This window comes from Bufo bufo, chromosome 3 (assembly GCF_905171765.1).
Source record: "Bufo bufo chromosome 3, aBufBuf1.1, whole genome shotgun sequence".
Classification (NCBI taxonomy): Eukaryota; Metazoa; Chordata; class Amphibia; order Anura; family Bufonidae; genus Bufo; species Bufo bufo.
In genome coordinates this window covers 221098958-221126823 of record NC_053391.1, presented here as the reverse complement: position 1 = coordinate 221126823, position 27866 = coordinate 221098958, and the positions used below count along the sequence as shown (strand labels likewise).

The window sequence follows — 27866 nt, the reverse complement described above, 5'->3', positions numbered from 1 at the left end:
ACAGGGGGGTGATCAGGGAGTCTATATGGGGTGATCACCCCCCTGTCATTGATCACCCCCCTATAAGGCTCCATTCAGATGTCCGTATGTATTTTGCGGATCCGATCCATGTATCAGTGGATCCGTAAAAATCATACGGACATCTGAATGCAGCCTGACAGGGGGGTGATCAATGACAGTGGGGTGATCAATGACAGGGGGGTGATCAGGGAGTCTATATGGGGTGATCACCCCCCTGTAAGGCTCCATTCAGATGTCCGTATGTGTTTTGCGGATCCGATCCATGTATCAGTGGATCCGTAAAAATCATATGGACATCTGAATGCAGCCTTACAGGGGGGTGATCAATGACAGGGGGGTGATCAGGGAGTCTATATGGGGTGATCACCTCCGTCATTGATCACTCCCCTGTAAGGCTCCATTCAGACGTCCGTATGTGTTTTGCGGATCCGATCCATCTATCAGTGGATCCGTAAAATTCATACGGATCTCTGAATGGAGCCTTACAGGGGGTTATCAATGACAGGGGGGTGATCAGGGAGTCTATATGGGGTGATCTGGGGTGATCAGGGGTGAATAAGGGGTTAATAAGTGACGGGGGGGGGGGGTGTAGTGTAGTGTAGTGGTGGTTGGTGCTACTTTACTGAGCTACCTGTGTCCTCTGGTGGTCGATCCAAACAAAGGGGACCACCAGAGGACCAGGTAGCAGGTATATTACACGCTGTTATCAAAACAGCGTCTAATATACCTGTTAGGGGTTAAAAAAATCACATCTCCAGCCTGCCAGCGAACGATCGCCGCTGGCAGGCTGGAGATCCACTCTCTTACCTTCCGTTCCTGCGAGAGAGCGCGCCTGTGTGCGCGCGTTCACAGGAAATCTCGCGTCTCGCGAGATGACGCACGGATGCGTCCAGGAGGAATGAATCAACCACCTTCCGGACGCATCCGTGCGTTAGGCGGTCGGGAGGTGGTTAAGGGTGTGCACACTTATGCAACCATATTATTTTATTTTTATATTTTTTCTTCCCTCCACCTAAAAGATTTCAGTTTGTTTTTCAATTGAGTGGTACAGTTTATAGGTCACATTAAAGGTGGAAAAAGTTCTGAAATTATTTATCTTTGTCTCATTTTTTTACAGCACAGAAACCTGACATTTTAACAGGGGTGTGTAGACTTTTTATATCCACTGTAGGTGAGCCGCTAAAGCCCTGATTGGATGTGAGGCTGACTGCAAGGCATTACGGGCAAGCCCGCCAACTAGGGCATCACCTGGTGTCATGTGATCCTCCTTCTTCATATTCCCTCCATTACTGTGCTCGCTAGTGTGTGTAAATGTCGGATGTGATTTTGACAGAATCTAATCTATTCATATGTATAATGCTGATATGGAAATATATATGTGTAAAATCAATGTTAACTTGCATGAGTAATTGCAAACTGACCACTGATTACAAACAAGTAAGATTTCTGTCAGTCATCCCGTACCTGCTCAGATCTTCAGCTTTCAATTTGAAAGGGCTAAAACGATAGATACTGTCAGTAAGATTGACAAAATGCCGGCTGTCTGTATTTCCAATGCAGATACCTATTAAAATACATAAGGTTGAGATTAGTTTTGTGTTATATATAATGCAGACACATGTTCTACTCTAATGTACGAGTGTCAACATTGCTGTAAAGAAGTCTGAAGATTCTAATTCACCCAGGTCATGGTATATCAGTAGTAATAAGTCACAGCAACTGGACTTGTGTTTTTTTCGAAAACATTTCACTAATCACTAATTGTCCCACGTTATATACTGGTGACTCATGCTTCAGTCATGGAGGTCAAGTGTTGATTGCATTTGCATGACTATGTGTGGTTAAAGTGCCTCAGGATAGGTGTTAGAGCCACACTGTAAGCTTGAATAGAGGTGAAGGGGTTCCACATCTTATGTCTGCCACTTACTATGTGGCTCTAATACCTCTTCCAAGACAATTTAACCACACCTAATAGCTTCAGACATGCAAATGCAATCAACATCTTACCTTCATGACTGAAGCACGAGTCACCAGTATTTACTGTGAAAGAATTAGTGTACAAGACATTCTAATTCACAAGACTAGCAAAACTAGCAAGTCCACTTTATCTGGCGTATTACTACCGATATTGCTGTGAAGAAATATTTTGTCATCATTCAGATTTCTGCTCTTTTCTTTTAAAGGGGTTGTCCATCTTTACGATTGTCGGTACCCTTCTGTTAAAGAAAGAAGAACTCACAATGGTCACTCAAATAGCTTGAAATTGCCAAAAGAAATAAATAAAATTTACTGAAAATCACCAATGAAAATCAGACATTGCTTTTGAACTGTGGTTCAACAGAATAATTTGAAAAACAAACACTAATCAAATTGACTTGGACAAAAATGAAGGTACCCCTAGAAAAGATTGAAAATAATTTGACCATAGGGACATGTTAAACTAAGGTGTGTCTAAGTTAATGTTTGCTGTAAGAATGATTATCGCCCAACTAGGGTTGTTTCGGGTATCGAATTTTCTCTACCCATTCGATACTTTTGTCTGGTATCGACCTCAATACCGGGATTTGATATTTTTCGATACTAGGATGCTCTACCACGCAGTCTAGTATCACAGAGCATGGAGCGTGCTGCTCTGGAGAACACGGAGCACGCTGAGAGCAACGCGCTCCATGCTCTGTGATACTAGACTGCGCAATGATTTTAATACTGGGGGGTGCACTGCGCCACCAATGATTTAATACTGTGGAGGAGTGAGGGGGGGTAGGGCGCACTGCGCCACCAATGATAATTAACGTTTAATACAGGAGGCTGGGTTCGGGTAGCAGAATCGCATAGCCGTCACCAAGCCTCTATGACAGGAAGCTGCGATCAGCAGCAGTTAACCCCCGAGCCTCCTCTATTTGAATTAAACGCTAACTGACATTGGTGGCGCAGTGCGCCCGCCCCCCTCTCTCATTGGTGGCAGCAGCGGCACAAGGGGAGGGAGAGAGTGATCCCTGTGCCGCCGCTGCCACCAATGAGAGAGAGGGGCGGGCGCACTGCACCACCAATGATAGTTAACATTTAATACAAATACAGGAGGCTGGGTGCAGGATTCCATAGCCGTCGTCCAGCCTCTATGAAAGGAAGCTGCGGGGTTAAATGCCGATGATCGCAGCTTCCTGGTCATAGAGACTGGGTGACAGCTATGCAATTCTGCTGCCCGAACCCAGCCTCATGTATTTAACGTTAATTATCATTGGTGGCGCAGTGCGCCCCCCCCTCACTTCTCCCCAGTATTAAATCATTGGTGGCGCAGTGCGCCCCCCCTACCCAGTATTAAAATCATTGGTGGCGCAGTGCACCCCCCCAGTATTAAAATCAATGGTGGCAGTGGCCACAGGGTCACCTCTCCCTCCTCCTCATTGGTGGCAGTGGCAGCATTGGAGCCCCAGCAGTGTAATCGTGGGGCTGCGATCGGTTACCATGGCAGCCAGGACGCTACTGAAGCCCTGGCTGCTATGGTAACCTCCCTGCTGTTGTGTGTACTATGCACAGGGCAGCAGGGAGAGTGTGAAGTCCTATTCACCCTGATAGTGCTCTATTAGGGTGAATAGACAATGGATTAAAAGATCCCAGGTTCTAGCACCTAAGGGGGGTAATAGTTATTAAATAAAAAGTAAAAAAATAAATAAAAAAAAGTTTCCCAATTTTACATATAAAATATATAAACAGTAAATAAACATATTACATATTGCCACGTCCAAAAAGTCCAAACTATTAAAATATAAAAAAAATCTCCTATGCGGTGAACGCCGTAACAGAAAAAAAAACTAAAAAACTGCATGATTCGCCATTTTTTTTGTTGCCTTGTTTCCCGAAAAAATAGGATAGGACTGTTCGATTATGTGCTGGACGTTCCATAAAATGCGGACCGCACGCGGCTTTTTTTGGTGTTTTTATTTTTTCGCGTGGTATTGAATGCTATCAAGTATCGCAATACTTTTTTATGGTATTGAAGCAAAATCTAAATTTTGGTATCAAAACAACCCTATGGTTCGCTAATAAGGTGCCGATCCTTACTATGTGGCGGAATGCAGTAATTCATTATATGGTAATGGAAAGCAGAATCTATAAATCGGTCTGGTTTGATATATGGTCATGGTGGATAAATACTCTGGATTTAGTCGAGAGGGAAAAAACTGAGTTAATATACAGTTAAATTGGAATTGATGAGGGAACTCCCCTCCCTGGGCGGTTAGTAGGGGGATTATAGGGAGGGTGGATATGGGTTTGTTTACTTTTTAAATTGGTATATTTATATATAATATATATAACATATATGCTGTAATTGCTTTTACAATTTAAAAAATAAGTAAATGAAAAACTAAGGCAAGAAAATAGTCACTGTGCTATTTGGTATCATGGTGTGTATCACAATGAACATCGACCAAAGAAAGCTAAGGAGAGAAGGAAAAAAATTATAGACAAACATTTTAAAGGTAAAAGGCTATAAGACCATCTCCAAACAGCTTGGTGTTCCTGTTACTACAGCTGCACATATTATTCACAAGTTTAAGGTCTACATGACTGTAGCCAACCTCCCTGGATGTGGCCACAAGAGAAAAATTGCTGACAAATTGGAGACTGATAATACAAATGGTAACCAAAGAGCCCAGAACAACTTCCAAAGAGATTAGAGGTGAACTCCAAGGTCAAGGTACATCAGTGTCAGATCGCACCACCCGTTTCTGTCTTAACCAAAGTAGCCTTAAAAGGGTTGTCCCAAAAAATATTCTACAGTTCAAACCAGCACCTGGATCTGAATACTTTTGCAATTCCATGTTATTAAAAATTTAGTATAGCCACAGAATTATTCAATAAAATGTATCTGTATAGCGCCACCTGCTGTTTTTTTTTATTGTTATTTCTTTGACCTGCTGAGTGAGAAAGCCGCACATGCTCAGTTTCGTCTTTCAACAGCCTCCTGAGCTGTGATAGGGAAAGCATGGACACACCTTCTTAGCTGCCACAGAAAAGGCACTCCCCTTGAGCTGCCAGCTTGATATAAATCTAGCAGAGCAATGAATGGGCAGATCTGTGGATCCATTTGAGATACAGGACTGTTTCTAGCTTTGTTAGAAAGAGATTGTCATGTACTATATGATGTCTGATTTTCATTGTTTACATTAGTTACAGGATAACTCCTTTAACTCCTTAAGGACACAGCCTTATTTCACCTTAAGGACCAGGCCATTTTTGGAAAATCTGACCAGTGTCACTTTAACCACTTCAGCCCCCAGTGCTTAAACACCCTGAAAGACCAGGCCACTTTTTACACTTCTGACCTACACTACTTTCACCGTTTATTGCTCGGTCATGCAACTTACCACCCAAATGAATTTTACCTCCTTTTCTTCTCACTAATAGAGCTTTCATTTGGTGGCATTTCATTGCTGCTGACATTTTTACTTTTTTTGTTATTAATCGAAATTTAACGATTTTTTTTGCAAAAAAATGACATTTTTCACTTTCAGTTGTAAAATTTTGCAAAAAAAAACGACATCCATATAGAAATTTTGCTCTAAATTTATAGTTCTACATGTCTTTGATAAAAAAAAAATGTTTGGGTAAAAAAAAAATGGTTTGGGTAAAAGTTATAGCGTTTACAAACTATGGTACAAAAATGTGAATTTCCGCTTTTTGAAGCAGCTCTGACTTTCTGAGCACCTGTCATGTTTCCTGAGGTTCTACAATGCCCAGACAGTACAAACACCCCACAAATGACCCCATTTCTGAAAGTACACACCCTAAGGTATTCGCTGATGGGCATAGTGAGTTCATAGAACTTTTTATTTTTTGTCACAAGTTAGCGGAAATTTATATATTTTTTTTTCTTACAAAGTCTCATATTCCACTAACTTGTGACAAAAAATAAAAAGTTCTATGAACTCACTATGCCCATCAGCGAATACCTTGGGGTCTCTTCTTTCCAAAATGGGGTCACTTGTGGGGTAGTTATACTGCCCTGGCATTCTAGGGGCCCAAATGTGTGGTAAGGAGTTTGAAATCAAATTCTGTAAAAAATGACCTGTGAAATCCGAAAGGTGCTCTTTGGAATATGGGCCCCTTTGCCCACCTAGGCTGCAAAAAAGTGTCACACATCTGGTATCTCCGTACTCAGGAGAAGGTGGGGAATGTGTTTTGGGGTGTCATTTTATATATACCCATGCTGGGTGAGAGAAATATCTTGGCAAAAGACAACTTTTCCCATTTTTTTATACAAAGTTGTCATTTGACCAAGATATTTATCTCACCCAGCATGGGTATATGTAAAAAGACACCCCAAAACACATTCCTCAACTTCTCCTGAGTACGGGGATACCAGATGTGTGACACTTTTTTGCAGCCTAGGTGGGCAAAGGGGCCCATATTCCATAGAGCACCATTCGGATTTCACTCCTCATTTTTTCCTGAATTTGATTTCAAACTCCTTACCACACATTTGGGCCCCTAGAATACCAGGGCAGTATAACTACCCCACAAGTGACCCCATTTTGGAAAGAAGACACCCCAAGGTATTCCGTGAGGGGCATGGCGAGTTCCTAGAATTTTTTATTTTTTGTCACAAGTTAGTGGAAAATGATGATTTTTTTTTTTTTTTTTTTTTTCATACAAAGTCTCATATTCCACAAACTTGTGACAAAAAATAAAAACTTCCATGAACTCACTATGCCCATCAGCGAATACCTTGGGGTCTCTTCTTTCCAAAATGGGGTCACTTGTGGGGTTCGTTATACTGCCCTGGCATTCTAGGGGCCCAAATGTGTGGTAAGTAGGTAAATGACCTGTGAAATCCGAAAGGTGCTCTTTGGAATGTGGGCCCCTTTGCCCACCTAGGCTGCAAAAAAGTGTCACACATCTGGTATCTCTGTATTCAGGAGAAGTTGAGGAATGTGTTTTGGGGTGTCTTTTTACACATACCCATGCTGGGTGAGATAAATATCTTGGTCAAATGCCAACTTTGTATAAAAAAATGGGAAAAGTTGTCTTTTGCCAAGATATTTCTCTCACCCAGCATGGGTATATGTAAAATGACACCCCAAAACACATTCCCCAACTTCTCCCGATTACGGAGATACCAGATGTGTGACACTTTTTTGCAGCCTAGGTGGGCAAAGGGGCCCATATTCAAAAGAGCACCTTTCGGATTTCACAGGTCATTTTTTACAGAATTTGATTTCAAACTCCTTACCACACATTTGGGCCCCTAGAATGCCAGGGCAGTATAACTACCCCACAAGTGACCCCATTTTGGAAAGAAGAGACCCCAAGGTATTCGCTGATGGGCATAGTGAGTTCATGGAACTTTTTATTTTTTGTCACAAGTTAGTGGAATATGAGACTTTGTATGAAAAAATAAAATAAAAATAAAAATAAGCATTTTCCACTAACTTGTGACAAAAAATAAAAAATTCTAGGAACTCGCCATGCCCCTCACGGAATACCTTGGGGTGTCTTCTTTCCAAAATGGGGTCACTTGTGGGGTAGTTATACTGCCCTGGCATTTTCCAGGGGCCCTAATGTGTGGTAAGTAGGTAAATGACCTGTGAAATCCTAAAGGTGCTCTTTGGAATATGGGCCCCTTTGCCCACCTAGGCTGCAAAAAAGTGTCACACATGTGGTATCGCCGTATTCAGGAGAAGTTGGGGAATGTGTTTTGGGGTGTCATTTTACATATACCCATGCTGGGTGAGAGAAATATCTTGGCAAAAGACAACTTTTCCCATTTTTTTATACAAAGTTGGCATTTGACCAAGATATTTCTCTCACCCAGCATGGGTATATGTAAAATGACACCCCAAAACACATTCCCCAACTTCTCCTGAGTACGGCGATACCAGATGTGTGACACTTTTTTGCAGCCTAGATGCGCAAAGGTGCCCAAATTCCTTTTAGGAGGGCATTTTTAGACATTTGGATACCAGACTTCTTCTCACGCTTTGGGGCCCCTAGAATGCCAGGGCAGTATAAATACCCCACATGTGACCCCATTTTGGAAAGAATACACCCCAAGGTATTCAATGAGGGGCATGGCGAGTTCATAGAAATTTTTTTTTTTTGGCACAAGTTAGCGGAAATTGATATTTTTAATTTTTTTCTCACAAAGTCTCCCGTTCCGCTAACTTGGGACAAAAATTTCAATCTTTCATGGACTCAATATGCCCCTCACGGAATACCTGGGGGTGTCTTCTTTCCGAAATGGGGTCACATGTGGGGTATTTATACTGCCCTGGCATTCTAGGGGCCCTAAAGCGTGAGAAGAAGTCTGGAATATAAATGTCTAAAAAATTTTACGCATTTGGATTCCGTGAGGGGTATGGTGAGTTCATGTGAGATTTTATTTTTTGACACAAGTTAGTGGAATATGAGACTTTGTAAGAAAAAAAAAAAAAAATTCCGCTAACTTGGGCCAAAAAAATATCTGAATGGAGCCTTACAGAGGGGTGATCAATGACAGTGGGGTGATCAATGACAGGGGGGTTGATCAATGACAGGGGGGTTGATCAATGACAGGGGGGTGATCAGGGAGTCTATATGGGGTGATCACCACAGTCATTGATCACGCCCCTGTAAGGCTTCATTCAGACGTCCGGATGCGTTTTGCGGATCCGATCCATCTATCAGTGGATCCGTAAAAATCATGCGGACATCTGAATGGAGCTTTACAGGGGGGTAATCAATGACAGGGGGGTGATCAGGGAGTCTATATGGGGTGATCACCACAGTCATTGATCACGCCCCTGTAAGGCTTCATTCAGACGTCCGGATGCGTTTTGCGGATCCGATCCATCTATCAGTGCATCCGTAAAAATCATGCGGACATCTGAATGGAGCTTTACAGGGGGGTAATCAATGACAGGGGGGTGATCAGGGAGTCTATATGGGGTGATCACCACAGTCATTGATCATGCCCCTGTAAGGCTTCATTCAGACGTCCGGATGCGTTTTGCGGATCGGATCCATCTATCAGTGCATCCGTAAAAATCATGCGGACATCTGAATGGAGCTTTACAGGGGGGTGATCAGGGAGTCTATATGGGGTGATCACCACAGTCATTGATCATGCCCCTGTAAGGCTTCATTCAGACGTCCGGATGCGTTTTGCGGATCGGATCCATCTATCAGTGCATCCGTAAAAATCATGCGGACATCTGAATGGAGCTTTACAGGGGGGTGATCAGGGAGTCTATATGGGGTGATCACCACAGTCATTGATCATGCCCCTGTAAGGCTTCATTCAGACGTCCGGATGCGTTTTGCGGATCGGATCCATCTATCAGTGCATCCGTAAAAATCATGCGGACATCTGAATGGAGCTTTACAGGGGGGTGATCAGGGAGTCTATATGGGGTGATCACCACAGTCATTGATCATGCCCCTGTAAGGCTTCATTCAGACGTCCGGATGCGTTTTGCGGATCGGATCCATCTATCAGTGCATCCGTAAAAATCATGCGGACATCTGAATGGAGCTTTACAGGGGGGTGATCAGGGAGTCTATATGGGGTGATCACCACAGTCATTGATCATGCCCCTGTAAGGCTTCATTCAGACGTCCGGATGCGTTTTGCGGATCGGATCCATCTATCAGTGCATCCGTAAAAATCATGCGGACATCTGAATGGAGCTTTACAGGGGGGTGATCAGGGAGTCTATATGGGGTGATCACCACAGTCATTGATCACGCCCCTGTAAGGCTTCATTCAGACGTCCGGATGCGTTTTGCGGATCCGATCCATCTATCAGTGGATCCGTAAAAATCATGCGGACGTCTGAATGGAGCTTTACAGGGGGTTGATCAATGACAGGGGTGTAATCAATGACAGGGGGGTGATCAGGGAGTCTATATGGGGTGATAACCACAGTCATTGATCACGCCCCTGTAAGGCTTCATTCAGACGTCCGGATGCGTTTTGCGGATCCGATCCATCTATCAGTGGATCCGTAAAAATCATGCGGACATCTGAATGGAGCTTTACAGGGGGGTAATCAATGACAGGGGGGTGATCAATGACAGGGGGGTGATCAGGGAGTCTATATGGGGTGATCATGGGTGATCAGGGGCTAATAAGGGGTTAATAAGTGACGGGGGGGGGGGGGGGTAGTGTGGTGTGGTGGTGCTTGGTGGGACTTTACTGAGCTACCTGTGTCCTCTGGTGGTCGATCCAAACAAATGGGACCACCAGAGGACCAGGTAGCAGGTATATTAGACGCTGTTATCAAAACAGCGTCTAATATACCTGTTAGGGGTTAAAAAAAAACACATCTCCAGCCTGCCAGCGAACGATCGCCGCTGGCAGGCTGGAGATCAACTCTCTTACCTTCCGTTCCTGTGAGCGCGCGCGCCTGTGTGCGCGCGTTCACAGGAAATCTCGGCCATCGCGAGATGACGCATATATGCGTGACTCTGCGCAGGGCTGCCACCTCCGGAACGCGATCCTGCGTTAGGCGGTCCGGAGGTGGTTAAGTGCTGATAACTTTAAAACGCTTTGACTTATCCAGGCCATTCTGAGATTGTTTTATCGTCACATATTGTACTTCATGACACTGGTAAAATGAAGTCAAACAAATTCATTTTTATTTATAAAAATAATACCAAATTTACCAAAAATTTGTAAAAAATTGCAAATTTACAAGTTTCAATTTCTCTACTTCTATAATACATAGTAATACCTCCAAAAATAGTTATTACTTTACATTCCCCATATGTCTACATGTTTGGATCATTTTGGGAATGATATTTTATTTTTTGGGGATGTTACAAGGCTTAGAAGTTTAGAAGCAAATCTTGAAATTTTTCAGAAATTTTCAAAAACCCAATTTTTAGGGACCAGTTCAGGTCTGACGTTTGCGAGGCTTACATAATAGAAAGCACCCAAAAATGACCCAATTATAGAAACTACACCCCTCAAGGTATTCAAAACAGATTTTACAAACTTTGTTAACCCTTTAGGAGTTCCACAAGAATTAATGGAAAATAGAGATACAATTTAAAAATTTCACTTTTTTGGCAGATTTTCCATTTTAATATTTTTTTTACTTTTACAAAGCAAGGGTTAACAGCCAAACAAAACTCAATATTTATGGCCCTGATTCTGTAGTTTACAGAAACAACCCAGCAGTTTACGACCACATATGTACGGACATACGGCAGGGCGCAGAAGGAAAGGAATGCCATACGGTTTTAGGAAGGCAGATTTTGCTGGACTGTTGTTTTTGACACCATGTCCCATTTGAAGCCCCCCTGATGCACCCCTAGAGTAGAAACTCCAAAAAAGTGACCCCATTTTAGAAACTACGGGATAGGGTGGAAGTTTTGTTGGTACTAGTTTAGGGTACATATGATTTTTGGTTGCTCTATATTACACTTTTTGTGAGGCAAGATAACAAGAAATAGCTGTTTTGGCACCGTTTTTATTTTTTGTTATTTACAACATTCATCTGACAGGTTAGATCATGTGGTATTCTTATAGACCAGGTTGTCACGGACGCGGCGATATTTAATATGTATACTTTTTTTATTTTTTTTATGTAAGTTTTACACAATGATTTCATTTTTGAAGCAAATAAAATCATGTTTTAGTGTTTCCATAGTCTGAGAGCCATAATTTTTTCAGTTTTTGGGCGATTACCTTGGGTAGGGTATGATTTTTGCGGGATGAGATGACGGTTTTATTGGCACTATATTGGGGTACGTGTGACTTTTTGATCGCTTGCTATTACACTTTTTGTGATGTCAGGTGACAAAAAATGGTTTATTTAGCACAGTTTTTATTTTAAATTTTTTACGGTGTTCATCTGAGGGGTTAGGTCATGTGATATTTTTATAGAGCCGGTCGATACGGACGCGGCGATACCTAATATGTATACTTTTTTTAAATTTATGTAAGTTTTACACAATAATATAATTTTTAAGGCTGGGTTCACACCTGAGCATTTTACAGCGCGTTCCTACGAGCTGTAAAACGCTCAACAGGCAAGAACCAATGATTTCCTATGGGCATGGTTCTCACCTGAGCGTTTTACAGCGCGTACGAACGTGCTGTAAAACGCCCTATGCCCCAAGAAGTACAGGAGCTTCTTTGGGGCGTAGTGTCGCGCGTTCCCGTACATAGACTTCCGGGAACGCGCGACAATGGGCGTTCGCTTACTTCCGGAGTAGTGTATGTAAGACGCCCGGAGAATCACGCATACAGAGCGCTCAGGTCTGAACCCAGCGTGAAACAAAAAGAAAATCATGTTTTAGTGTCTCCATAGTCTGAGAGCCATAGTTTTTTCAGTTTTTGGGCGATTATCTTAGGTAAGGTCTCATTTTTTGCGGGATGAGATGACGGTTTGATTGGCACTATTTTGGGGTGCATATGGACTTTTTGATCGCTTGCTATTACACTTTTTGTGATGTAAGGTAAAAAAAAATTGTTTATTTAGCACAGTTTATATTTTTTATGGTGTTCATCTGAGGGGTTAGGTCATGTGATATTGTTATAGAGCCGGTCGATACGGACGCAGCGATACCTAATATGTATATTTTCTTTTTATTTATGTAAGTTTTACACAATAACAGCTTTTTTAAAACAAAAAAAAGATGTTTTAGTGTCTCCATATTCTGAGCCATAGTTTTTTTTTGGGCGATTGTCTCAGATAGGGGCTCATTTTTTGCGGGATGAGGTGACGGTTAGATTGGTACTATTTTGGTGAGCAAACGCCTTTTTGATCGCTTGCTGTTGTACTTTTTGTGATGTAAGGTGACAAAAAAATGGTTTATTTAGCACAGTTTTTATTTTTTACGGTGTTCATCTTAGGGGTTAGGTCATGTGATATGTTTATAGAGCCGGTCGATACGGATGCGGCGATACCTAATATGTATCTATTTTCTACCAATTTTTTTAAACTTTATTTGGGGAAAATGACGTTTTTGTTTATTTTTACTTGAAACGTAATTTTTTGGGGGGAAAACTATTTTTCACTTAATTTTTTGTCCCACTTTGGGACTTGAACTTTTGGGGGTATATTCCTTTACAATGCATTCCAATACTTCTGTATTGGAATGCATTGGCTGTATGAGTAATACTGTGTGTATTACTCATACAGCTTCCGGCCTCTGAGATCCAGGGGGCTGGATCTCACAGGCACGTCACAGGAAGGCAGCGCGATGACTTCCTTAGAAATCGCGCTGCCTTCCATGCCATCGGGTCCCCCCTACAGCCGCATGGGGACCCGATGGCACCGCCCGCCGCCGCAATAGGTAAAAGCCGCAAACCGCAGGTCTGAATTGACCTGCGGTTTGCGGCAATCGCCGACATGGGGGAGTCACGGGACCCCCCCGGGCATTTAGCCGAGGTGCCTGCTCAATGATTTGAGCAGGCACCGGCTTCCGATCACCGCCCGCCGAGCGGCGGTGATCGGAAATACACAGGGCGTACAGGTACGCCCTGTGTCATTAAGTACCAGGACATCAGGGCGTACCTGTACGCCCTGTGTCCTGAAGAGGTTAATGAAAGACGACCAAGGGGGAAACCACTGCTGAAAACAAATCACAAGAAAGCAAGACTGGAATTTGCCAAAATGTATACTGACAAGTATGTGTTTGGATACATGAGACAAAACCGGAGCTTTCTGGTAAGTTACATGAGCTCTATGTTCACAGATGCAGAAATGAAGGATACAAAGAAAAGAACATTGTACCTACTGTGAAACATGGACGAGGCTCGGTTATGTTTTGAGGGCTGCTTTGCTGCATCTGGCACAGGGTGTCTTGAATCTGTGTAGGGTACAATGAAATCTCAAGACTATCAAGGCATTTTGGAGCAGAATGTGCTGCCAATGTCAGAAAGCTTGGTCTCAGTCGCAGGTCTTGTGTCCTCCAACAGGATAATGACCCAAAACGCACAGATAAAACCATTCAAAAATGGCTTAAGAGCAAAGCATTGGACTATGCTGAAGTGGCCTCCTATGAGCCCTGATCTAAATCCAATTGAACATTTGTGGAAGGAACTGAAACGTGCAGTCTGGTGTAGGGCACCCTTCAAACCAGAGATGGCTGAAGCAGTTTGCTAACAAGGAGTAGTTCGAAAAACCTGTGGAGAGGTGCAGAAGTCTCATGGAGAGTTAGGCTGGGTTCACACGGGCGTTGCGGGAAAATGTGCGGGTGCGTTGCGGGAACACCCGCGATTTTTCCGCGCGAGTGCAAAACATTGTAATGCGTTTTGCACTCGCGCGAGAAAAATCGCGCATGTTTGGTACCCAAACCCGAACTTCTTCACAGAAGTTCGGGCTTGGGATCGGTGTTCTGTAAGATTGTATTATTTCCCCTTATAACATAGTTATTAGGGAAAATAATAGCATTCTGAATACAGAATGCATAGTAAACTAGCGCTGGAGGGGTTAAAAAAATAAATAATTTTTTTTTAACTCACCTTAGTCCACTTGATCGCGGCCCGGCATCTCCTTCTGTCTCCTTTGTTGAATAGGACCTGTGGTGAGCATTAATTACAGGACCTGGATGTTTGATGACGTCACTCCGGTCATCACATGGTACGTCACCATGGTAAAAGATCATGTGACGTACCATGTGATGACCGGAGTGACGTCATCAAAGGTCCTGTTCCTGTAATTAATGCTCACCACAGGTCCTATTCAACAAAGGAGACAGAAGGAGATGCCGGGCCGCGATCAAGTGGATTAAGGTGAGTTAAATTATTTTTTATTTTATTTTTAACTCCTCCAGCGCTGTTTTACTATGCATTCTGTATTCAGAATGTTATTATTTTCCTTTATAACCATATTATAAGGGAAAATAATAATGATCGGGTCTCCATCCCGATCGTCTCCTAGCAACCGTGCGTGAAAATCGCACCGCATCCGCACTTGCTTGCGGATGCTTGCGATTTTCACGCAACCCCATTCACTTCTATGGGGCCTGCATTGCGTGAAAAACTCAGAATATAGAGCATGCTGCGATTTTCACGCAACGCACAAGTGATGCATGAAAATCACCGCTCATGTGAACAGCCCCATAGAAATGAATAGGTCGGTATTCAGTGCAGGTGCAATGCGTTCACCTCACGCATCGCATCCGCGCGGAATACTCGCCCGTGTGAAAGGGGCCTTAGGGTTGTTTCACACGGAGCGAGTCCATTGCGGGAATCACGCTCCTTGTGTGAGTGTGATCCTCTGCTCTGGACTTGCAGGAGCGCACGGCATTATCATGATTTATAATGCTATGTGTCTCTGCTTGACCTTATTTCTACAGAATCATACTGACAGCTTTATGTCACTATGATTCTGTGGAAAAAAGGCCATGCAGAGACACATAGCATTATAAATCATGATAATGCCGTGCGCTCCTGCAAGTCCAGAGAAGAGGATCACACTCACACAAGGAGCGCGATTCCCGCAATGGACTCGCTCGTGTGAAACAGCCCTTACAGAAATCGCATGATTGCAGTGATTACCTCAAAAGGTTGTGCAACAAAATATTAAGTTAAGGGTACCATCTTTTTTCTCCAGGCCAGTTTCATTAGTTTGTTTTATAAATTATTCTGTTGAACCACAATTCAAAAGCAATGTCTGATTTTCATTGGTTGATTTTCATTAATTTTTATTTATTACTTTTATCAGTTTCGGTGGGTTTTTCTTTTAACGGAAGGGTACCAACAATTTTGTCCACATGTGTACATAAGCTATTACATCCCCATGGTAAATGGTAGATCCCGAGTTATCTATATACAGAGGTATTATCTGTCGTTGTAATTCTGTTGGTGATGATAATGAGATGACTGCTGATAAAATACCTGTGCAGAACCGCAAGTTTAGACATGTTATTAGGCCTAGTGACCAGAGCAAAAACTGCAAGATTTTAGGTATTTTTTTAAAACTGTAGTGACATGGAAAATGAAAACAAAAATTACCAGAAATAAAAAAAAAAATAGGTGTAACAAAGAAATGCGATTTAAACAACAGGTCGTTTTCCCTTTAGACAGACAGATTAGATGTTCTTGAAATGGCAAGAAATGCCCAGGAATGATGCTCTGGCAATCACTGGTACCAATGATGTAGTGTTTTAGCCAGTGATTGGCTGAGCGGCATTCTCAGCCATCTCCTGCAGTATCAAGAACAGAAACAGGAATTAGAACGCAGCATGACATAGGCAATGTGGGAACGGCAGTGGTGTTGGAGGAGTATAAAATCATTTTTTTTTTTTTTTTAATTTTATCTCATCTGTAACTATTTTAGATGCAGCAAGAAATAGTTAACCTGTTAGGACATAGGGCGTACCGGTACGCCCTGATGTCTCGATCCTTAAGGACACAGGACGTACCGGTACGTCCTATGTATTTCCGATCACCGCCGCCCAAATCATTGAACAGGCACCTTGGCTAAATTTGCGGGGGGGTCCCGTGACCCCCCCGTGTCAGCGATCGCCGCAAACCGCAGGTCAATTCAGAATCTCACAAGCCGGAAGCTGTACCAGTAATACTCACTGTATTACTCATACAGCCAATGCATTCCAATACAGAAGTATTGGAATGCATTGTAAAGGATTAGACCCCCAAAAGTTGAAGTCCCAAAGTGGGACAAAAAATAAAGTGAAAAAAAAGTTGAAAAAATAAAGTTTCCCCCCCAAAAAAATTAAAAGTTTCAAGTAAAAATAAACAAAAACGTCATTTTCCCCAAATAAAGTAAAAAAAAAAAAAAATTGGTAAAAAAATAGGGGAAAAAAAAAAAGTTGACAAATTAGGTATCACCTTACATCACAAAAAGTGTAATAGCAAGTGATCAAAAAGTCATACGCACCCCAAAATAGTGCCAATCAAACCGTCATCTCATCCCGCAAAAATCATACCCTAATCAAGATAATCGCTTAAAAACTGAAAAAAACTATGGCTCTCAGACTATGGAAACACTAAAACATGATTTTTTTTGTTTCAAAAATGAAATCAATGTGTAAAACTTACATAAATAAAAAAAAAGTATACATATTAGGTATCGCTGCATCCGTGACAACCTGGTCTATAGAAATACCACATGATCTAACCTGTCAGATGAATGTTGTAAATAACAAAAAATTTAAACGGTGCCAAAACAGCTATTTCTTTTTACCTTGCCTCACAAAAAGTGTAATATAGAGCAACCAAAAATCATATGTATCCTAAAATAGTACCAACAAAACTGCCACCCTATCCCGTAGTTTCTAAAATGGGGTCACTTTTTTGGAGTTTCTACTCTAGGGGTGCATCAGGGGGGCTTCAATTGGGACATGGAGTAAAAAAAACAGTCCAGCAAAATCTGCCTTCCAAAAACCGTATGGCATTCCTTTCTTTCTGCGCCCTGCCGTGTGCCCGTACAGCGGTTTACGACCACATATGGGGTGTTTCTGTAAACTATAGAATCAAAGCCATAAATATTGAGTTTGGTTTGGCTGTTAACGCTTGCTTTGTAACTGGAAAAAAATTATTAAAATGGAAAATCTGCCAAAAAAGTGACATTTTGAAATTGTATCTCTATATTCCATTATTTCTTGTGGAACACCTAAAGGGTTAACAAAGTTTGTAAAATCAGTTTTAAATACCTAGAGGGGTGTAGTTTCTAGAATGGGGTCATTTTTGCGTGGTTTCTATTATGTAAGCCTCACAAAGTGACTTCAGATCTGAACTGGTCCTTGAAAAGTGGGTTTTTGAAAATTTCTGAAAAATTTCAAGATTTGCTTCTAAACTTAGTTCTAAGCCTTATAACATCCCCAAAAAACAAAATGTCATTCCCAAAATGATCCAAACATAAAGTAGTCATATGAGGAATGTAAAGTAATAACTATTTTTGTAGGTATTACTATGTATTATAGAAGTAGAGAAATTGAAACTTGGAAATTTGCTAATTTTTATTTTTTTTTGCAAATTTGGTATTTTTTTTATAAATAAAAATGTTTTTTTTTTAATCCATTTTAAAAGTGTCATGAAGTACAAAATGTGACGAAAAAACTATCTCAGAATGGCCAGGATAAGTCAAAGCGTTTTAAAGTTATCACCACATAAAGTGACACTAGTCAGATTTGCAAAAAATGGCCTGGTCCTTAAGGTGAAATAAGGCTGTGTCCTAAAGGGGTTAAGCAAATAATAGATTCCATACAAAATCATACCTGGGGCAACTGGGGCTGCAGAGAACACAGAATGGATAGTTTTCTGCAAAGTCTGGTACCCAAAGTTTGAGTCATCATGTGGGCTATTAGGCAGAGGATTAAATGAGTTAAGAACCGAAATGTTCACTCTTTCATCATTTATGGTGTTCCGCACTATGTCCAACACCTGCAAAGTAACAGATGGCAGATGAATTATCACAATATTTCTATTTTCAGATTCTATCCCACTATACAAACATTCCCTTATGAGTTTTCTTTATTCATGAACTGGTGCTGCCCCCTCTTTCTCTTCTTATGCCAACTTTTGTATGAGAGTATAGGAATACATACGAGATGGAGGAAGTTGGAAGCAGCAACAGCCTAATAAATACAGTAGACTAAAGCAGGCCATACACGCTCAATAACCATTAGCCGAACGGTCCTTTTGGTTCAGTTTGCCTGAACATGTAGGTGTATTCAATGGCGAGGGGAGAAAGTCACTGCATTTGGAAATCGTCCGCAGCAGTATGAAATTCCTAAAACAAATTCTTCTTCGGAAGATTCTTAGGTTTATTTGCAACAGAACAGCAAGGTATAAAACAGGAAATAATATAGGCGGAAAGTACACAGCAATGAGGTGAAGTATGGTAAGGCTAATGGTAGTGATAACAATTGTCCCCTATCTCACCAAACTCAAACTTTTATACCCCAGAGAACAAAGGAGAGATCGTTCGTATAATTCAAGTTTGCCGCAGTGTACCGCAGTCCTGAGACAACAATGTTTCAGATTTTATTACATCACAGATACATTAAGATTAATTTCTATGACCACTTTAGAACATCACCATACGTAAGAACAGTCACACCTCCTGTAGACTTCACAATTCTTAATTGGTTAAAAGTTCCCATCACTGTTTAGCTTTCCGATTTTCTGATCAGTCAGAAGAAGAGAAAAACAAACAAACCACGGATCCGTTATTTTTAGCATCACTTATGATCAGTTTGCATCAATTTATGTCACTTCTGTCAGAGATCACTTATGTTTGACAGGAGAAAATGTCCTGCATGCAGAGCTTTTTCTCTCATCAAAAATAACTGATCTCTGGTCAAAACTGATCATAACCAATGTTAAAAAAAAAAAAAAAAGACCAGTTATTTTTAGTGCAAATTGATGCTAAAAATAATGGATCTGTTTTTTTTGTTTTGTTTTCTGTTTTTCTGATGGATCAGAAGAACGGAAAACAAAACGGTAATGTGAACCAGGCCTTATCTGACAACCTCCAAACATCTATATGCATAATGAGGACTTACTGCTCTTTATACTTCATGATAGTTAATTGGCTAAAGGTTTTCTAGCATGTATGAGAATGCATATTTTAACCTTTAAACCATCTTCCACCGATCTCATTGTCATTAAAAGTGTTTGTCCATAAACTAAAGAAGCTGACAGGTGTCCAATAATCAAGTTTCTAGAAGAACCAGTGAAGTACATCAGTTTGTCACTAAGGGCTGTTTCACATGAGCGAGTCTATTATCGGAATCACGCTCCATGTGTGAGCATGATCCTCCGTTCTGGACTTGCAGGAGCACATGGCATTATACTGATTTATAATGCTGTGTGCCTCTGCTTAACATTACTTCTACAGGATCATACTGACATCTTTATGTCAGTATGATCCTGTAGAAGTAAGGTCATGTAGAGACACATAGCTTTATAAATCATGATAATACTATCATGACCAATGCTCCCCATAGAGTCTAGACAGACTGTCTCGCCATTCTCGATGGGTTTGGCCAACAATTCACTAATGTTTATGGGGGCCTTAATCTGGCTCTTCTCACAAGTCCGCTGTTTAATCAATTACACATTGTCCCACAAACACAGAGAATCTGAACAGTGCTATTACTAATGATGGAATCATGCCTGGGTTGATCATGGTGACAGATGCACTTTTAGGTTAGCCATCATAGCAGGTGAGAGCGAAGTGAGAGAAATAAAAATTCAAACAAACTGCAATTCACTGGGCAATCACAATACCACCGGATTTGTATAAAAGCAACACAGTAACAAATAAAACAAAATATTTGTAACTCGTTAGCACAACGACTAGATACAGGATAAATTATATGGCCTGTAGAAAGGAGAAGGGTCTAAAGCAGTGATGCCCAACCCAGCTGTGTTATGCGGCCCGTGCAGTGAACGAAGGCAGGGCTTGCGGCGCTGTGCAGGGAGTGCAGTGCCGCCGGCAGGCCATTGCCATTCAGTGAATAATTAACTGAATGGCTCAGGCGGGTTGAGCGCAGCCAGCAGTGACAGAGACAGAGGAGGGGAGGTGACGTGGGCAGTGCCGCAGCAGGGGGATCAGCCTATGAAGTAGCGTGTGTGCTTTGAGTCAGGTAGTGTGCTGGCACCTATCACACTCACTTGTATGCTCGCTGCCAGCCGCAGCTGACCCTCCTCAAGGGAGGAAAAAAATTTCCATCTTTGCAGCCGCTCGCTCGATCCAGTGCTCCTCTCTAGTCCTCCTGAAAACGGCTGTGTGCCTTGTAGTGAATTGAAGTGACCACCAGTGTTGTGTGTCACAGACAGTGTGTGTGCAAATATAAACTGTAGCCGAGCTGAACCTGCTGCTGCTTCAGTTAATAACACCACTGTGGTGTGTGTGTGTGTGTCAGGGCATTATTACTGTGAAGGGGGCACAGAGGGCATTACTACTACAAAGGGACACAGAGGGCACCATTACTATAGAGGGGGCACAATGGGCATTATTACTATAGAGGGGGCACAATGGGCATTATTACTGTGAAGGGGGCACAAAGGGAATTACTACTACAAAGGGACACAGAGGGCACTATTACTATTAAGGAGGCACAATGGGCATTATTACTATAGAGGGGGCACAATGGGCATTATTACTGTGAAGGGGGCACAAAGGGAATTACTACTGTGAAGGGGGCACAGAGGGCATTACTATTATAAAGGAGGCACAGAGGGCATTACTATTATAAAGGGGGCACAGAGGGCATTACTATTATAAAGGGGGCACAAAGGGCATTACTACTACAAAATGCCCAGATGTGCCCCCTTCACAGGGGTAATGCCCAGATGTGCCCCCTTCCCAGGGGTAATGCCTAGATGTGCCCCCTTCCCAGGGGTAATGACCAGATGTGCCCCCTTCCCAGGGGTAATGCCCAGATGTTCCCCCTTTACAGTGGTAATGCCCAGATGTTCCCCCTTTACAGTGGTAATGCCCAGATGTTCCCCCTTTACAGTGGTAATGCCCAGATGTTCCCCCTTCACAGGGGTAATGTCCAGATGTGCCCCCTTCACAGGGGTAATGCCCAGATGTGCCCCTTCACAGGGGTAATGCCCATATGTGACCCCTTCACAGGGGTAATGGCCAGATGTGACCCCTTCACAGGGGTAATGCCCAGATGTGCCCCTTCACAGGGGTAATGCCCAGATGTGCCCCTTCACAGAAAAAAATGCCCAGATATTTGCCCCTTTACAGTAGTAATGCTCATACATGCCCCCTCAAGGTGTTTGCATTTCTTTCTGGCAAAGCTACCTGGTTCTGGCCCGCAAAATTTATACCATGTGTAGTGCGGCCCTCCGGCGAGAAATGGTTGGGCACCACTGGTCTAAATCATTCAGAGTGCACAGCTGTACATTCAATAAGAAAGAGGGTTCACCAATTAAATAGGGCAAGGATAGGAATGAGGAAAAAAACTAAATCTATAGAACATTACCACTTACAACGGCCCAGCTAAATGAGAGTACAGCCAACATCTATGTATACAGAAGAGCTAGAGCACCATCTAGAGGAGAAGTTCAAACTAAAAATCCATAGGAACTAAAATCTATTCTGATAATTAGCTCAGATAGAGCCAAAGTCATCAAAAACATAGGGATAAAATCTAAGGGCACAGAGGCAAAAATAAATACATGCCCATCTGCGAGGTACTTCCACTCAAAATGGCATGGCAATATACATGGTATCAATAAAGGATGCTACCAAAAGTAAGAAAATGAAGAAGAATAGAAAACAGAGAAGAATCAAATAGAATTAACATTACAAGTTACCAATTTCTTGACAGTAATAGCGGATCAGTAGAAAGTACCACAGTGTATAAGTTTAACTCTAAACAGGGTGTGTCAGGTAACCATAAAGGATACCCATAGGTGGCAAATACAGTTGCAAGAAAAAGTATGTGAACCCTTTGGAATGATATAGATTTCTGCACAAATTGGTCATAAAATGTGATCTGATCTTCATCTAAGTCACAACAATAGACAATCACAGTCTGCTTAAACTAATAACACACAAAGAATTAAATGTTACCATGTTTTTATTGAACACACCATGTAAACATTCACAGTGCAAGTGGAAAAAGTATATGAACCCTTGGATTTAATAACTGGTTGAACCTCCTTTGGCAGCAATAACTTCAACCAAACATTTCCTGTAGTTGCAGATCAGACGTGCACAACGGTCAGGAGTAATTCTTGACCATTCCTCTTTACAGAACTGTTTCAGTTCAACAATATTCTTGGGATGTCTGTTGTGAATCGCTTTCTTGAGGTCCTGCCACAGCATCTCAATCGGGTTGAGGTCAGGACTCTAACTCGGCCACTCCAGAAGGCGTATTTTCTTCTGTTTAAGCCATTCTGTTGTTGATTTACTTCTATGCTTTGGGTCGTTGTCTTGTTGCAACACCCATCTTCTGTTGAGCTTCAGCTGATGGACAGATGGCCTTAAGTTCTCCTGCAAAATGTCTTGATAAACTTGGGAATTAATTTTTCCTTCGATGATGGCAATCCGTCCAGGCCCTGACGCAGCACAGTAGCCCAAACCATGATGCCCCCACCACCATACTTCACAGTTGGGATGAGGTTTTGATGTTGGTGTGCTGTGCCTCTTGTTCTCCACACATAGTGTTGTGTGTTTCTTCCAAATAACTCAACTTTGGTTTCATATGTCCACAGAATATTTTGCCAGTACTGCTGTGGAACATCAAGGTGCTCTTGTGCAAACTGTAAATGTGCAGCAATGTTTTTTTTGGACAGCAGTGGCTTCCTCTGTGGTATCCTCCAATGAAATCCATTCTTGTTTAGTGTTTTACATATTGTAGATTCGCTAACAGGGATGTTAGCATATGCCAGAGACTTTGTAAGTCTTTAGCTGACACTCTAGGATTCTTCTTCACCTCATTGAGCAGTCTGCGCTGTGCTTTTGCAGTCATTTTTACAGGACGGCCACTCCTAGGGAGAGTAGCAGCAGTGCTGAACTTTCTCCATTTATAGACAATTTGTCTTACTGTGGACTGATGAACAGCAAAACTTTTTGGAGATACGTTTATAACCCTTTTCAGCTTTATTCAAGTCAACAATTCTTAATCGTAGGTCTTCTGAGAGCTCTTTTGTGCGAGGCATCATTCACATCAGGCAATGCTTCTTGTGAAAAGCAAACCCAGAACTGGTGTGTGTTTTTTATAGGGCAGGGCAGCTGTAACCAATACCTCCAATCTCATCTCATTGATTGGACTCCAGTTGGCTGACACCTCACTCCAATTAGCTCTTGGAGATGTCATTAGTCTAGGGGTTCACATACTTTTTCCACCTGCACTGTGAATGTGTACATGGTGTGTTCAATAAAAACATGGTAACATTTAATTCTTTGTGTGTTATTAGTTTAAGCAGACTGTGATTTTCTATTGTTGTGACTTAGATGAAGATCAGATCACATTTTGAACAATTTGTGCAGAAATCCATATAATTCCAATGGGTTCACATACTTTTTCTTGCAACTGTATATACTTGAGTGGATGCATCAAAAGCTATGAACAGGAGAGGGATAGAAAAGAGAAACTCAGAGATGTGAGAAGGTATGTGGCAATAATGAATGGGCATCAAAATTTGGAGTGCCTGGCTCTACAATAGCTTCATCAGTATGTGGCGTCAATTCCGCGCTGCAGGCGCCATCTTGATTTTTGTTGCAAGCATACTCTCTCAGCTTCTCTGCGGCAGTAACAGGTTGAGATGGACCCATTTCAGTTCTAGAGGGTCTTTCACGTCTTTTTCTAAGCTAGAGGGAAATCTTGGCTGCAATCAGTCTCTGAAGGAAATGGGCTCAAAAGGATGCTGGGTTGAATCTAGAGCACCACACTTCTGATCACATCAAGATCGAGCCACTCGTCCCAGTCTTCATTGTTAATGGCTTTGCTGTAACCGACAAAACTGTGTTCCCATTAACAAATGAATACTGAATAAACAATGTGTTCTAATTAAAAGGGGTTATTTTATTTTGCTGTTACTAAGGTGACATAAGATTACCGTAAGTCATGACCTCCAGGTGGCAGTACATGGGAGCTACAGAAACAGCGTAGCACAGCAAGCTATGCTGTTTCTATGGTAGGTAAACTTTAATATAATGCTGCTGTGCCTTGTACGGCCATCGGTACTTGGCCGCAACCCAGCTGCATCTCAACCATAGGAGGACCGCTCCGTGGGGCTGTACCCTTTGACATCAAGTCTGAAATGCAGGTGTTTTTTTTTATCACACAGGACTGTCTAGACTTGATACAAGTTGAACAAAGCACGAGCAGTGATTAGGATGAGGGAGTAAGGGAGGTCAGTTTTTGAATGTGATCATGGATGTTTTCATACAATAAGGATGGGTTTCCACACTGCAATTTTCTCACTGAATAAAAAAATAAATAATTAACAAAAACAGCATCGTAAAAAATGCATTTGCTCTTTTCACAGGCAAATTGCGTAACATTTTACCTGTAAAACCAGTATTTTATTGTAACAAGGACAGCACAGTGTAACCCAGTTTTAAAGTGTCCCTCAACATTTATAATAACTTTATTTACAGGTGAAACTCAAAAAATTAGAATATTGTGCAAAGTTCATTTATTTCAGTAATGAAACTTAAAAGGTGAAACTAACATATGAGATAGACTCATTACATGCAAAGCGAGATATTTCAAGCCTTTATTTGTTATAATTTGGATGATTATGGCTTATAGCTTATGAAAACCCCCAAAGTCACAATCTCGGGTACCTTTTGCTCAGGGGGTATGGATTAATTAGCTGACTAGAGTGTGACACTGAGCCTAGAATATTGAACCTTTTCACAATATTCTAATTTTAAGCTGCATTAATGCAATTCCTTTTAAGTTGCATTACTGAAATAATTGAACGCTTGCATGATATTCTAATTTTTCGAGTTTCACCTGTAAACCTGTTCTAGATGTGCTGACATTTTTTTTTCTTATATGCTTTATATTTTTTTCCTAGCAAAATAAACACCTGAAATTCGGGTGGCTATTGCGCTTTAGAATCCGTACCCTCATACACTGTTGTGTATGGGAGTACAGATTCCCCAGCAGCTGCACTGAGCGATGTACAGGTAGGAGCTCCATAGCACAAGGCAGCTTCTGTCTGTACCAACTCCCGCTGCTCTGCTAAAGCCTGGATTACACAGGCTGTGTCAGGCACTAGCCCTGTGCTTGCTCCTCTCTGCTAATAGCGTGCACCGATCTGCAGGCTATTAGCAGAGCGAAGTGGAGTGAGCGCAGGGCAGGAGCTTTCAGGTACACTTTTACAGTGAACACATTTTCAAATTAGTGAAGAGTTGTATAACTATAATATACCAAGTATATCAGAAAATTATAGAATGTCTCATTACACAATGAATTCAGTTTTTTTTTTACATACAACAGACAAAGAGAATACCACACTTGGTAAGACCTGAGCGCAAAGAGTTTGATACGAGGTAAAACTGATTAACATCATCACAAATGCTATCACAAGGAGAAACAGCACAGTGAGTGTCAAAATGAGTGATAATAAATAGGTTAAATATAATAACTTCAAATGTGTGGTTTCCTGGGCAGTCATAGACATTATTTAAAATTATTAAATCTATTCAAATTTGTCTGATATAATTAGAAGATTGACGTTTGATATTTAATCGAGTGTGTCATCTCTAAAATCGGTTTCAAAGTAAGCATATCGTCATGCAGGGCAAGTGCCCCGGAGCAGAACCATACCTTACTTCTGAAAGTCTCAGCCTTCAAGTCTGACAAATGCCTCTTTTTATTTTTATGCAAATAAGATTTTTGGAGCACTACAGACTCTGTTTGATGCACCTTTGTTCCGATAGCCCTCTTGTTTGATTGATAGACCCTGAGACTTCAGAACCAGTAGGGATGACACAGAGGAAGCCAGGTGCACCGAACGAAGCAGCCGTACCCAGGTGTCACGGCGGACGGGATCTCAGATACACAGATAAACCAACAAACCAGATACTAGGCGAGAAGCAGGGGAAGGGTCACCTCCTAGCAAATCCCTGACTTCTCTCCCTACCCTGCTAAGCCCACATTCAGACCTTGATGGTAGGAATAATGTGTCCTCGTGCCTGGGCTAAAATACCCTAGGATCCCTGAGATGGTGAAAAGGGGAATAGGAGCAGCCTGCTCCCTCAGAACCTGGAGGGGACAGAAGACACACAAACAACCTAGACAGCAAACAACGAAAACAGAAACCAAACTTATCTGATCTGAGCTGGAACAGACAATCCTTCCTTCCTTGCTTCCAAGGCCAGACTGATTTCTATAACCCGCACAGAACACTGGGATTGAGTGAGATTTAAACCAATGACCCCACCCAGTGCACCTGAAGGGAGGCGGATCCAGCATGACTCCAAAACAAAAAACTAAACACGTGCTGCTATTCTGGCCGACCTCCGCACATAGTCAGAGCAGGGTATGACAGTACCCCTCCTTCTACGGGTGACCTCCGGACACCCCGGACCAACCTTATCCGGATGGGATCTATGAAAAGCCCTCACCAGTTGGCTGGCACTGACATCCAGCACCGGAACCCACATCCTCTCCTCAGGGCCGTATCCCCTCCAGTGTACCAGGTACTGAAGGGAACCCCGAAGAACTCTAGATTCGAGAACCCTGGAGATCTCCAACTCTAAATTTCCATCGACCAGAACAGGAGGAGGAGGCAATGGTGATGGTTCCACGTATTTTTTCAGTAAAGACCTGTGGAACACATCATGGATCCTCCAAGTCTGCGGAAGATCCAGCCGAAACGCTCCTGGATTGATCACCGCAGATATTTTGTACGGACCAATAAATCTTGGACCCAGTTTCCAAGATGGCACTCTCAATTTAGTGGACAACCACACCAGATCACCCACACACAGGTCCGGACCAGTCACACGTCTCTTGTCAGCCATTCGCTTATACCTTTCACCCATCTTCTCCAAATTCCCTTGGATCCTCCGCCAGATAGAAGACAAGGCAGAAAAAAATCTCTCCTCCTCTGGCATCCCAGAAGAACCAGTCCCAGAAAAGGTACCAAACTGAGGATGAAAACCGTATGTGCCAAAAAATGGCGACTTACCCGTGGACTCCTGCCTACGGTTATTCAAAGCAAATTCTGCTAGGGACACCCAAAACATTATTGGCATAAAATAAAAAGATGCATTTCTTAGGGTTAGAGTAATGGATTTTCACAAGAAAGTTATAGATGTGATTCGGGCCTTCTACGCTACATTGTGGAATTAAACTGATTTTGAAGGTGACAGACTCCCTTAAAATATTTTGTTCCCTCCTCCAGGACCCTCGTATCTCCCAAGCCTGCTAAAATTCATTAAACATTTGGTGAA

The 27866-nt window shown here is 42.1% G+C and overlaps 1 protein-coding gene across 1 annotated transcript in view; it reads right to left on the bottom strand.

Moving 5' to 3' along the window:
• Positions 1–27866, bottom strand: part of LOC120995014 (N-fatty-acyl-amino acid synthase/hydrolase PM20D1-like) — a 112213-nt gene that overhangs the window by 7170 nt on the left and 77177 nt on the right. Inside the window, 2 exon segments of the mRNA XM_040423965.1 lie at positions 1486–1585; positions 18199–18364. Coding sequence (XP_040279899.1) covers positions 1486–1585; positions 18199–18364 — 266 coding nt within the window.